Source organism: Eucalyptus grandis, chromosome 9, assembly GCF_016545825.1.
Source record: "Eucalyptus grandis isolate ANBG69807.140 chromosome 9, ASM1654582v1, whole genome shotgun sequence".
NCBI lineage: Eukaryota > Viridiplantae > Streptophyta > Magnoliopsida > Myrtales > Myrtaceae > Eucalyptus > Eucalyptus grandis.
Genome location: NC_052620.1, coordinates 29,962,481 through 29,976,047, shown reverse-complemented (window position 1 = coordinate 29,976,047; position 13,567 = coordinate 29,962,481). Strand labels below are relative to the sequence as shown.

Sequence of the window (13,567 nt, the reverse complement as noted above, 5' to 3'; positions counted from 1 at the left end):
TTTCGAAATGCTTCATTTAGGTTATGAATGTCCAATGTGAAGTCTGGATTGAAGCCTTTAAGCACCGGTTTGGTTGTTGGAATAAAGCCAGAGAAATGGGAAGTGGTTCTTTTATCTCCCTTTTTCACTTTCATTTGGTTACTTGGAATTCAGATGGATATAGAATGTGGAAACAAATATCGCTTCTTTACCATAATTTTTTCCTGATGGGCTTATATGAGTATGGATAGGAATGAATGAATAAGAGTAAAGTGAATCAACAATTTGGAGTTGGCTTTGGAAACTTTTGTGAGCAGAGATGTTTGACATGGCAATAATATCTTTGCAAGCTAAATAAATTTGCTTCTTTACCATGTTGAATAGGATCCTCTTCGATCAAGTCCGGTACCATGGATTTTCCAGTCTCCTTGTTGGCTTTAAGCAGAATTATTTCTTCTGGACCCTCAGTTGTGCTAGATCTCCCCGTTTGCTCATAGATCTGCACACGGGAAGTTTGTTCATGGATACAACAAAGGGACTTGACAAAGATGCTTAAAATTAGCTTTGACTAATTTGAGGAATAGACCATGTAGAGTTAGAGTAATTCCCTACATATGCATACTAAGGGTTACTCAAGGGCACAAGTATGATATCATTTGACAGAGAATCATTTGTCTCTGTCTTGATGTAGACAAAGTGAAATGAACTTCATTACTTTTACCTTGTTTGTCTCATTTTGTTCATACTTGGCATTGTCCTCATTATTTCCTTTTGCCGATAATTCTTCATGGCAAAGAATGGTTCCATCTGTTTTTGCACTATCGGTACTATCTGCCTCAGTTGGTTCAGGTATCTCATCTAACGGTCTTTTGAACTCATTTGCCCCTTCATCCTTGTTCACTATTTCTTCAGAATCTTTTTCAGGCATCGACGCTTGCTCTATAACCTTGTCCAGCCCAGTGACGCTGCTGTTATCAGCTAAAATGACATCAGATTTCCCTTTTTCTTCTCCTTCCACTTCAAGTGTCATTTCCCCATGCATGGGCGGTGGAATCTGAGGAGACTTCTCGGAGCTTTCATTGTCTTCAGGTGCATCGCCTTCCAAACTCCTATCCCCAGCTGCTTCAGACTCCTCCGATAACTGTGTTTAATTGAGTTTTCAGGTTAGTTTTGTCATACAATAAAAAACACATCTTGATCCACACATATTGCTATGAAGCTAACCTTGATTTCACGTTCATTTTCCTTCTGTGTAGTATCGGAGTTCTCAGCCGGACTTGTTCCAATGGTTTCTGCTGTGAGATCTGTGAGGTCTGTGGTATTGCAGGACTTTGCCTTGACTTCTTCATTTTCTTCCACTGCTGTAGCTTGTTCCTTGTCTCCACAGCAGCTGTCAGGTTCAGCTCTGCTTGTTGGAGCTGTCTTCAGAACGATTTCTGGTTCAAAAGTCGGTTGAAGTATCGTATCAGTGACTCTTTCTGTACTGTAGATATCACCTGAGGCAGATATATCAGTTGCTACATCTTCAGGATCATGTCCTGCACATGTTTCCCAAGCCATCAGTACCTGACCAACTCTCTCTCTCTCTCTCTCTCTCTCTCTCTCTCTCTCTCTCTCTCTCTCTCTCTCTCATGCATCATTGCCGATTAGGTTGCAATCATGGGGTGTTGAAGCTGTTAATCTCAAGTCTGATTCTTTCCTGAAATTTGCTTATAAACATATTCTGATGCTTAGAGTTTGAACACATCATCTCTATGGTTTTCATAGGGTTGATTATTGACGAAACCAGGCAAATATTTTCGAAGTACTTCATTTAGGTTATGATTATGCAATGTGAAGTCTGGATTGAGGCCTTTAAGCAATGGTTTGGTTGTTGGAATCAAGCCAGCGAAATGGGAAGTGGTTCTTTTATCTCCCATTTTTACTTGCATTTGGTTATTTGGAATTGAGATGGACATAGAATGTGGAAACAAACAGTGCTTCTTTACCATCTTCTTTCCATGATGGGCTTATGCGAGTATGGTTAGGAATGAATGAATAGGAGTAAAAAGACTCAACAGAAAACTCATCTCTGCATGTAAATCGACAATTTGGAGTTGGCTTTGGAAACTTTTGTGAGCAGAGATGTTTGACATGGCGATAATATCTTCATAAACTAATGGATATGCTTCTTTACCATGTTGAATAGGATCCTCTTCGATCAAGTCTGGTGCTGTGGATTCTCCAGTCTCCTTGTTGGCTTTATGCAGAATTATTTCTTCCAGACCCTCAGCTGTGCTAGATCTCCCCGTTTGCTCGTAGATCTGCACAAGGGAATTTTGTTCATGGATACGAATCAGAGGGACTTGATAAAGATGCTTAATATTAGCTTCGACTATATTGAGGAATGGACCATGTAAAGTTGGAGTTAATTCTCTACATATGCATACTAAGGGTTACTCGAGGGCACAAGTATGATATCATTTGACAGAGAATCATTTGTCTCCACTTTGTCTCCATCTTGATGGAGACACAAAGTGAAATGAACTTCATTATGTTTACCTTGTTTATCTCATTTTGTTCATACTTGGCATTGTCCTCATCATTTCCATTTGCTGATAATTCTTCATGGCATAGAATGGTTCCATCCGTTTTTGCACTATCATTACAATCTGCCTCAGTTGGTTCAGGTATCTCATCTAACGATCTTTTGAACTCATTTGCCCCTTCATTCTTGTTCACTATTTCTTCAGAATCTTTTTCGGGCATCGACTTTTGCTCTATAACCTTGTCCAGCCCAGTGACGCTGCTGTTATCAGCTAAAATGACGTCAGATTTCCCTTTTTCTTCTCCTTCCACTTCAAGTGTCATTTCCCCATGCGTGGGCAGTGGAATCTGAGGAGACTTCTCGGAGCTTTCATTGTCTTCAGGTGCATCGCCTTCCAAACTCCTATCTGCCCCAGCTGCTTCAGACTCCTCCGATAACTGTGTTTAATTGAGTTTTCAGGTTATTTTTGTCATACAGAAAATAACACATCTTGATCCACACATATTGCAATGAAGCTAACCTTGATTTCACGTTCATTTTCCTTCTGTGTAGTATTGGAGTTCTCAGCCGGACTTGTTCCGATGGTTTCTTCTGTGAGGTCTGTGAGGTCTGTGGTATTGCAGGACTTTGCTTTGACTTCTTCATTTTCATCCACTTCTGTAGCTTGTTCCTTCTTTCCACAGCAGCTGTCGTGTTCAGCTCTGCTTGTTGGAGCAGTTTCAGAACGATTTCTGGTTCAAAAGTCGGTTGAAGCATGTCATCAGTGGCACTTTCTGTACTGTAGATATCACCTGAGGCAGCTATATCAGTTGCCACATCTTCAGGATCATGTCCTGCACGTTTACCAAGCCATCAGTACCCGACCATCTCTCTCTCTCTCTCTCTCTCTCTCTCTCTCTCTCTCTCTCTCTCTCTCACGCATCATTGCCAATTAGGTTGCCATCATGGGGGGTTGAAGCTGTTCTCAAATCTGATTCTTCCAGAAATTTGCCTATAAACATATTCTGATGCCTAGAGTTTGAGCACATCGTCTCTATGGTTTTCATAGGGTTGATTATTGACAAAACCATGCAAATATTTTCAAAATGATTCGTTTAGGTTATGATTGTTTAATGTGAAGTCTGGATTGAGGCCTTTAGCACTGGTTTGGTTGTTGGAATAAAGCCAGTGAAATGGGAAGTGGTTCTTTTATCTCCCTTTTTTACTTTCATTTGGTTACTTGGAATTGAGATGGATATAGAATGTGGAAACAAATGGTGCTTCTTTACGATCTTTTTTTCCATGATGGGCTTATGCGAGTATGGATAGGAATGAATGAATAGGAGTAAAAAGACTCAACTCATCTCTACACATGAATCAACAATTTGGAGTTAGCTTTGGAAACTTTTGTGAGCAGAGATTTTTGAGATGGCAATAATATCTTCGTAAACTAATGGATATGCTTCTTTACCATGTTGAATAGGATCCTCTTCGATCAAGTCTGGTACTGTGGATTCTCCAGTCTCCTTGTTGGCTTTATGCAGAATTATTTCTTCCGGACCCTCAGCTGTGCTAGATCTCCCCATTTGCTCGTGGATCTGCACAAGGGAATTTTGTTCATGGATACGAATCAGAGGGACTTGACAAAGATGCTTAATAGTAGCTTCGACTATATTGAGGAATGGACCATGTAAAGTTGGAGTTAATTCTCTACATATGCATACGAAGGGTTACTCGAGGGCACAAGTATGATATCATTTGACAGAGAATCATTTGTCTCCACTTTGTCTCCATCTTGATGGAGACACAGTGAAATGAACTTCATTATGTTTACCTTGTTTATCTCATTTTGTTCGTACTTGGCATTGTCCTCATCATTTCCTTTTGCTGATAATTCTTCATGGCATAGAATGGTTCCATCCGTTTTTGCACTATCATTACAATCTGCCTCAGTTGGTTCAGGTATCTCATCTAACGATCTTTTGAACTCATTTGCCCCTTCATTCTTGTTTACTATTTCTTCAGAATCTTTTTCCGGCATCAAAGCTTGCTCTATAACCTTGTCCAGCCCAGTGATGCTGCTGTTATCAGCTAAAATGACATCAGATTTCCCTTTTTCTTCTCCTTCCACTTCATGTGTCATTTCCCCATGCGTGGGCAGTGGAATCTTAGGAGACTTCTCGGAGCTTTCATTGTCTTCAGGTGCATCGCCTTCCAAACTCCTATCTGCCCCAGCTGCTTCAGACTCCTTCGATAACTGTGTTTAATTGAGTTTTCAGGTCATTTTTGTCATACAAAAAATAACACATCTTGATCCACACATATTGCTATGGAGCTAACCTTGATTTCACATTCATTTTCCTTCTGTGTTGTATCAGAGTTCTCAGCAGGACTTGTTCCGATGGTTTCTTCTGTGAGGTCTGTGGTATTGCAGGACTTTGCTTTGACTTCTTCATTTTCATCCACTTCTGTAGCTTGTTCCTTCTTTCCACAGCAGCTGTCATGTTCAGCTCTGCTTGTTGGAGCAGTTTCCAGAACGTTTTCTGGTTCAAAAGTCGGTTGAAGCATGTCATCAGTGGCACTTTCCGTACTGTAGATATCACCTGAGGCAGCTATATCAGTTGCCACATCTTCAGGATCATGTCCTGCACGTTTACCAAGCCATCTGTACCCAACCATCTCTCTCTCTCTCTCTCTCTCTCTCTCACGCATCATTGCCAATTAGGTTGCCATCATGGGGGGTTGAAGCTGTTTATCTCAAATCTGATTCTTCCAGAAATTTGCTTATAAACATATTCTGATGCCTAGAGTTTGAGCACATCATCTCTATGGTTTTCATCAGGTTGATTATGGGAAACCAATGACAAAACCATGCAAATATTTTCGAAATGCTTCATTTAGGTTATGAATGTCCAGTGTGAAGTCTGGATTGAAGCCTTTAAGCACCGGTTTTGTTGTTGGAATAAAGCCAGAAAAATGGGAAGCGGTTCTTTTATCTCCCTTTTTCACTTTCATTTGGTTACTTGGAATTCAGATGGATATAGAATGTGGAAACAAATAGCTCTTCTTTACCTTAATTTTTTCATGATGGGCTTATATGAGTATGGATAGGAATGAATGAATAGGAGTAAAAAGACTCAACAGAAAACTCATCTCTGCACGTGAATCAACAATTTGGAGTTGGCTTTGGAAACTTTTGTGAGCAGAGATGTTTGACATGGCAATAATATCTTTGCAAACTAAATAAATTTGCTTCTTTACCATGTTGAATAGGATCCTCTTCGATCAAGTCCGGTACCATGGATTCTCCAGTCTCCTTGTTGGCTTTAAGCAGAATTATTTCTTCTGGACCCTCAGTTGTGCTAGATCTCCCCGTTTGCTCATAGATCTGCACACGGGAAGTTTGTTCATGGATACAACAAAGGGACTTGACAAAGATGCTTAAAATTAGCTTTGACTAATTTGAGGAATAGACCATGTAGAGTTAGAGTAATTCCCTACATTTGCATATTAAGGGTTACTCAAGGGCACAAGTATGATATAAATTGACAGAAAATCATTTGTCTCTGTCTTGATGTAGAAAAAGCGAAATGAACTTGATTACTTTTACCTTGTTTGTCTCATTTTGTTCATACTTGGCATTGTCCTCATTATTTCCTTTTGCCAATAATTCTTCATGGCAAAGAATGGTTCCATCTGTTTTTGCACTATCGGTACTATCTGCCTCAGTTGGTTCAGGTATCTCATCTAATGGTCTTTTGAACTCATTTGCCCCTTCATCCTTGTTCACTATTTCTTCAGAATCTTTTTCTGGCATCGACGCTTGCTCTATAACCTTGTCCAGCCCAGTGACGCTGCTGTTATCAGCTAAAACAACATCAGATTTCCCGTTTTCTTCTCCTTCCACTTCAAGTGTCATTTCCCCATGCGTGGGCAGTGGAATCTGAGGAGACTTCTCGGAGCTTTCATTGTCTTCAGGTGCATCGCCTTCCAAACTCCTATCCCCAGCTGCTTCAGACTCCTCCGATAACTGTGTTTGATTGAGTTTTCAGGTTACTTTTGTCATACAAAAAACAACACATCTTGATCCACACATATTGCTATGAAGCTAACCTTGATTTCACATTCATTTTCCTCCTGTGTAGTATCAGAGTTGTCAGCCGGACTTGTTCCGATGGTTTCTTCTTTGAGGTCTGTGAGGTCTGTGGTATTGCAAGACTTTGCCTTGACTTCTTCATTTTCGTCCACTTCTGTAGCCTTTTCCTTGTCTCCACAACAGCTATCAGGTTCAGCTCTGCTTGTTGGAGCAGTTTCCAGAACGATTTCTGGTTCAAAAGTCAGTTGAAGTATCACATCAGTGTCACTTTGTGTACTGTAGATATCACCTGGGGCAGCTATATCAGTTGCCACATCTTCAGGATCATGTCCTGCACACGTTTTGTAAGCCATCAGTACCCAATCAATGCTCTCTCTCTCTCTCTCTCTCTGTATGCATGTACATACATTGTATCCTCATCCGCACATGCATATCACTGTATGCATCATTGCCGATTAGGTTGCAATCATGGGGTGTTGAAGCTGTTAATCTCAAGTCTGATTCTTTCCAGATATTTGCTTATAAACATAATCTGATGCCTAGAGTTTGAGCACATTGGCTCTATGGTTTTCATCAGGTTGATTATAGCAAACCAATGAAAAAAACATGCAAATATTTTGGAAATACTTCATTTAGGTTATGAATGTCCAATGTGAAGTCAGGATTGAGGCCTTTAAGCACTGGTTTGGTTGTTGGAATAAAGCCAGAGAAATGGGAAGCGATTCTTTTATCTCCTGTTTTTACTTTCATTTGGTTGCTTGGAATTGAGATGGACATATAATGTGGAAACAAATAGTGCCTCTTTACCATCTTTTTCCATGATGGGCTTATGCGAGTATGGACAGGAATTAATGAATAGGAGTAAGAAGACTCAACAGAAAAGTCATGTCTGCACATGAATCGAGAATTTGGGGTTGGCTTTGGAAACTTTTGTAAGCAGAGATGTTTGACATTGCAATAATATCTTCATAAACTAATAGATATGCTTCTTTACCATGTCGAATAGGATCCTCTTCAATCAAGTCTGGTACTGTGGATTCTCCAGTTTCCTCGTTGGCTTTAAGCAGAATTAGATCTTCCGGACCCTCCTTTGTGCTAGATCTCCCTGTTTGCTCGTAAATCTGCATACAGGGAATTTGTTCATTGATACAAATCATAGGGACTTGACAAAGATGCTTAAAATTATCTGACTACTTTGAGGAGTGGACCTTGTAGATGTTACAGTTATTTCCCATATATGCATACTAACAATTACATAAGGGCACAAGTACGATCTCATTTGACAGAGAAATCATTTGTCTGCATCTTGATAGAGAAAAGGTGGAATAAAATGCATTACTTTTACCTCGTTTGTCTCATTTTGTTCATAGTTGACATTGTCCTCATTATTTCCTTCTGCTGACAATTCTTCATGGCAAAGAATGGTTCCATCTGTTTTTGGACTTTTGGTAATATCTACCTCAGTTGGTTCGGGTGTCTCATTTAACGATCTTTCGAACTCTTTTGCCCCTTCATTCTTGTTCACTGTTTCTTCAGAATCTTTTTCAGGCGTTGGTGCTTCTTCTATAACCTTCTCCAGCCCAGTGATGCTGCTGTTATCAGCTAAAATGACAGTAGATGTCCCTTTCTCTTCTCCTTCCACTTCCCGTGTCATTTCCCCATGCGTCGGTGGTGGAATTTGAAGAGACGTCTCAGAACTTTCATTGTCTTGAGGTGCATCATCCTCCAAACTCTTATCTGCTCCAGCTGGTTCAGACTCCTCTGATAACTGTGTTTAATTGAGTTTTCAGGTTACTTCTGTTATACAAAAAATAACACATCTGATCCACATGTATTGCTATGAAGCTAACCTTGATTTCACATTCATTTTCCTTCTGCATAGCATCAGAGAACTCAGCTGGACTTGTTCCGATGGTTTCTTCTGAGAGGTCTGTGGTATTGCAGGACTTTGCCTTGAGTTCTTCATTTTCATCCACTTCTGTAGCTTGTTCCTTTTCTCCACAACAGCTGCCAGGTTCAGCTCTGCTTGCTGGAGCTGTTTCCAGAACGATTTCTGGTTCAAAAGTCGGTCGGAGTGTCGCATCAGCAACACTTTCTGTACTGTAGATATCACCTGGGGCAGCTATGTCAGTTGCCACATCTTTAGGATCATGTCCTGCACACGTTTTCCAAGCCATCAGTACCCAATCAACTCTCTCTCTCTCTCCATGTACGCTAGTGTGCATATGCGTGTGCATGCATTGTATTCTCATCCCTCATGCATATCATTGTATGCATCATTGCTGATTAGGTTGCATTAATGGGGTGTAAGAGTTATTAACAGCTTCTCGAGTCTGATTCCTTCCAAAAATTTGCTCATAAACATATTCTGATGCCTAGAGTTTGAGCACATCATCTCAATGGTTTTCATCGCAGCCAATGAAAAAACCACGCAAATATTTTCAAAATGCTTCATTTAGGTTATGATTGTCGGGTGCGAAGCCTGGATTGAGGCCCTTAAGCAATGCTTTGGTTGTTAGGATAAAGCTATTGGAATGGGAAGTAGTTCACCTCCTTTTTTTACATTCATTCGACTACTTGAAATTGAGATGGATATCAAATCTGGAAACAAAAAGTGCTTCTTTACCATCTTTTTTCCATAATAGGCTTACGCAGGTATGGATAGGAATGAAACAGTAGGAGTAAGAAGACTCAACAGAAAAGTCCTGTCTGCACTTGAATCGACAATTTGGGATTGGCTTTGGAAACTTTTATAAGCAGAGATATTTGACATGGCAATAATATCTTCATAAGCTAAAGGATTCGCTAATATATATAGTAGTCTGCAGTTGTGAATAGTAACCTTTAGAAAGATCTTATTCTTATTTCAAAGTATCTGCAGACATGGCAATTTGGACATTAACTACCATTCAGTTTTTTTATTTTCATTCTATTTCTAATATCCTCTTCTGGCTGTCTCGTTCCCCATAATCAGACAGGTGATATATGAAACCTTGACAAATAAAGTGATGATGTTAAACCTTGCATTCGGTATATATGCAAACTACAACGTATTCTCTTCTATCTAGTCCCTAACTCAGTTGGTCACTTATCAGAGACGCTTGCATTTATTGAAGTTGTAACTGCATAATACAGGCCACTTGTTTGGGAACTAACCTTCTCTAGATGGATGTGCTGCATCCTGAAATTCTCTGCTACTGCATGCTTCAGATTCATCTTCAGTTTTTGCTTCCTTTGGCTTGCATGCTTCCCACTCTCCAGTAACTTTTTCACATTTGACTTCCAGATCAGCCACTTCAGTTCTTTGTTCGTCCCCTTCTGGATTTAGTGGAGAGTTCTGTAAATAAAATGTACACTCTTAAGCTTTGGAATTTGAATTGTGTCAATATTGTGGATAATTTTAAAGGTTCTGAATTAGATTTTAAAAGTATGAAAGTAAAACCTCTTGTATTTCTCCATCGTTTGGCGAGTCATCCACAGATTTGTCTCCATCTGCATTTTGGGTAAAGCCACCTTCACAGCTCTTGCTATGTGAATCCTCTTTGATACATGAAACTGCTTTCTGTTGCACCACAGTATTAATATCAGGTTGCTCATTGCCCAATAGACTTGGTTGTAAGAAACTTCCCTCTGCTTCTGCTTCAACTGATGGTATTTCCTTTGCAATGTGATCTTTAGCATCAGTTATCCCTTGACGACTGGCGTCCGTGACCACCTCACCTGTCAAATATCCACTATCATTTCTCTCTTCTTCTGAAGCTTCCGTACTAAACAGATTGCTATAATCTCTCTGCGCAGACTCTTCATGTTTTGCTGGTGAATTGTCAAGGTTGTCTTTTCGGTCCACGCCATCCTCATCTTTTGCCAAGGTATTCTGAACAACTTGGATAATTGTCTCCTGAGTCAAATCATTTGCTTCCTCCACATCCATTTTGAGTGCAACCCCTTCGTCAATTTGATGCGAGCTATGTGCTACTGGTTCTATGATAACAGCAGAACCTGTTGAGTTGCTTTTGTATTCTTCATTTTCTCCTTCTGGCATCAATTGTTTCATTTCTGCACTTAATTCAGTCAGATCTTGGCTTTCAGTGCTGGTGGTTTCTTTGAGCTCTACTGTACCCACTTCATGTTCGTGCTTCATTGACATGTCCGCAGCCACTGTGGTGGATGACTCATCAGGCATTTTGTCTCCCTCATCTCTGATTATGGTGTCATCATTTGGAGTGTCTGAACTTGCTGCTACTGCTGCTATGGAGGCATCTCTGGCTCCATTCTGTATGATATTGTCGATCTCGACCTTTTCATTTTCTTTTTGTTTGCATATATCCAGTGACTGTGGCACCTTTTGTTCAGCTGGTAAATCCAACAATTTCTCTGATACTTCACTCTCTACGTCGAAGATGTTGTCTCCTACACTTTTGGGTACAAATGTAGGATCCATATTCGCAACATTGTCTGTGCAGTCAACTTTAGGACCACAGCCCGTGTCGACATTTTGGTCCAAGACTTCATTGGTTGTTTGCTCTTCAATTATATTGAAATTTGCTTCCACCGTCTTTGCAACGCGGGAAACAGCACTTGTGACATCATCAGTATCATAATCCTTGTCACCCTTCTCTTCTTGGAAATGCTTCTCCTCATCTGTCATCCTGTCATCAGTTTCTAATGTTTCAGCTCTCAGTAGTTGTTTGTTATCCTCTGCCATAACAATTGCTGCTTCAGAAGACGATTCTAAAAACTTCTCCCCCTCTGAAGCTCTGTCGATGTCTTTTCTGTCCGCATGTGTGCTTTCTGCAAACTCACAACTTGAATGCACGTCTTCTGCATGGAGTTCGCTAATTTCAGCAGGCAGGTCCTGCATGCCTGGGGATTTCTTTGATTCCTCTGAGGAAAATTTGTTTAGGATTGGATCGAGGAGCTCACATGTGACGCTTCTCTTTTCCAGTTCACTTTCCTACAAGCAGAGTCCTCGATTATTTATAAAGATAGAACTTTGATTACCTCCACTCTAAATAGATAGGACACCTTTCTAAGCCACAATTGTGAGAGATAGCAGTTTTCTCTAAGCCATGTAAAACATATTTAAGACAAATGAAAGGGTTAAGTTAGTTTTTCCTGAACTCAAGAAGATTAAAGGTTTACTCAAGCTAGATTACACAGTTTTATCAGTCCAATAGTTAAATGAAATTTCTCTGGAGGTTTCATGACACACTCTTGTGACATGACCTATGGATTTTATGCTTTTGTTGGTCTCGATAGTGTCAGTTAGCCTGATTTAGTTGGTTCTGCTCAAATCAAAGTTGGAAATATATGCCCTCAGAGTTTAAACTCAAAAATGGAAAATAATGACATCTTTGGAGATTACATACTGTCCATATATCATTATGCATGCTGGTTTGTCTGTAAAATCTCTTTTGAATCCACTAGTATGGTTTAACATGCGAACTGATGTTTTCCACTGAAATACTAACGACCATTTAGATACAATATTGCTACGAAAGAAATCACAGGATCATTATTACTAGTCTAACTGTTAGCAAAAAAGTCCTCATGCAGCATAAACGCATTGTATGTGAACAAAGTTACGCATACACTTCCAACTCGCCACCATGAGAATGAAGTAAAGAAATCAGTGATGTACCCCACGAAGAGATTGTGATGCTTTTCTTTAATTTAAACAGAGCATGGCCACTTTGCAGGTAGAATTCGTAATGACTGATATTTTATTTTAATCACATAATAATCTGTAATTTAGGCGTCTCCTATTTTGTATTTGCATAAGTTTTTGCTGGTCGGAAAAATCAGTATAGCTAATCATCAAGTGGAGTTTTTGTGCAGCTGAATGGATCTATGCTCAATTCTTAGTAAAAAGGCACTGCCTGGCATCTGGGTTGTCTTTGTTTTCTTCTTTAATCAAAAGATGCATAAATTTCTTGAGATTTAGATTAGCTTGTTCATGTCTGGCACTCCGGTCACTAACGTTTATCTACTGTAGACTTTTCTCATATGCAGAAACTGAGACTGAGGACATTGCTGGATCTCCCGCTATGTTTGATGTCATGAGAAATGTTATGAGTGAAGACAAAAGGTGGGAAACCTCAGATCAACATCAGCCACAAATTAGATCAACTAATTCGCTTGTTATTCCTCTGAGTAGTGAACTACGGTGCATATACTCCTTTTCTGCGTCACTGGTGTCAACAAACAGCTTGAGATTACTGCAGTATTAAAGCTCAGTGACTGAGCTAAATATCCCATTATACTTAAAAAGTTTCTATCTCTCGTGAAGTTCAATTCTGATTGAGATTTCTTTAGTTCCAACATCTTTGACAAATCCAAGTGATGATATTGCCGACTTGTCGACCTGTCTTATGCATGCTAACGAGGAAAGTTTGCTCGCACAAGCATCGAGAAGCTAAATACAGCGAGAGACAATTAAAATGCAGTCCCAATGACACCATGATGATATGTTCAAGCAGACATGTCATACGCAGAAGAAGATCTTCCTTACCATCGTTACTGCTTCTGCAATCTTGTTTTCCGTCGTCATCTTTCATGTATTCTCACTCCGGGTGGTGGATTATCATGAGCTCTGCATGTGCTAATCCTCTTGAAGTGAGCCAACAGTTTTCTTTTTTATTTTTCTTTTCTATGACCATTCTTGAGGCTGAGCTGAAAGAATTTAAAGATCATTAGATCGCTGTTATTATTCAATGATGGATATAGCAAAAGTAGGCGAGAACTGACAAAATGCCACTTGATATATGATATAATTTTGATGAGTTGGCCAAGCATGTGATGGTCCTACTGATTGATTTTGCCACGACTTAAGAGATTAATTCCACTTTACTAAAAAGGGTCGGCTTCAGTTAAATCACCCGCATAACACTTCCAGCCTTTTCTATTACTTTAACCGATCGTAACAAGCGGTACTACTACTCACTTTTTCCCATTTATCGAGGATAAGTTACTATTAATCTGTCTCT

The 13,567-nt window shown here is 39.8% G+C and overlaps 1 protein-coding gene across 8 annotated transcripts in view; it reads right to left on the bottom strand.

The window, feature by feature from the left end:
- The window catches only part of LOC104419224 (microtubule-associated protein futsch), a 33,019-nt gene extending 19,730 nt beyond the window's left edge, over positions 1-13,289 (bottom strand). For 4 of the 8 annotated variants that reach the window (XM_039302052.1, XM_039302054.1, XM_039302057.1 and 1 more), the window contains exons 1-15: positions 13,093-13,289; positions 10,024-11,535; positions 9,738-9,918; positions 8,432-8,736; positions 7,921-8,349; positions 7,576-7,702; positions 6,599-6,912; positions 6,096-6,515; positions 5,747-5,873; positions 4,826-5,130; positions 4,320-4,742; positions 2,156-2,282; positions 1,204-1,517; positions 701-1,120; positions 352-478 (exon numbers count right to left, since the gene is read on the bottom strand). In XM_039302052.1, coding sequence (XP_039157986.1) covers positions 352-478; positions 701-1,120; positions 1,204-1,517; positions 2,156-2,282; positions 4,320-4,742; positions 4,826-5,130; positions 5,747-5,873; positions 6,096-6,515; positions 6,599-6,912; positions 7,576-7,702; positions 7,921-8,349; positions 8,432-8,736; positions 9,738-9,918; positions 10,024-11,535; positions 13,093-13,131 — 5,170 coding nt within the window. In that variant the 5' untranslated portion in view covers positions 13,132-13,289. The remainder of the gene's footprint in view (positions 1-351; positions 479-700; positions 1,121-1,203; positions 1,518-2,155; positions 2,283-4,319; positions 4,743-4,825; positions 5,131-5,746; positions 5,874-6,095; positions 6,516-6,598; positions 6,913-7,575; positions 7,703-7,920; positions 8,350-8,431; positions 8,737-9,737; positions 9,919-10,023; positions 11,536-13,092) is intronic. The other 4 variants (XM_039302053.1, XM_039302055.1, XM_039302058.1 and 1 more) reach the window with 4 other exon arrangements.
- Positions 13,290-13,567: the final 278 nt, after the last annotated feature.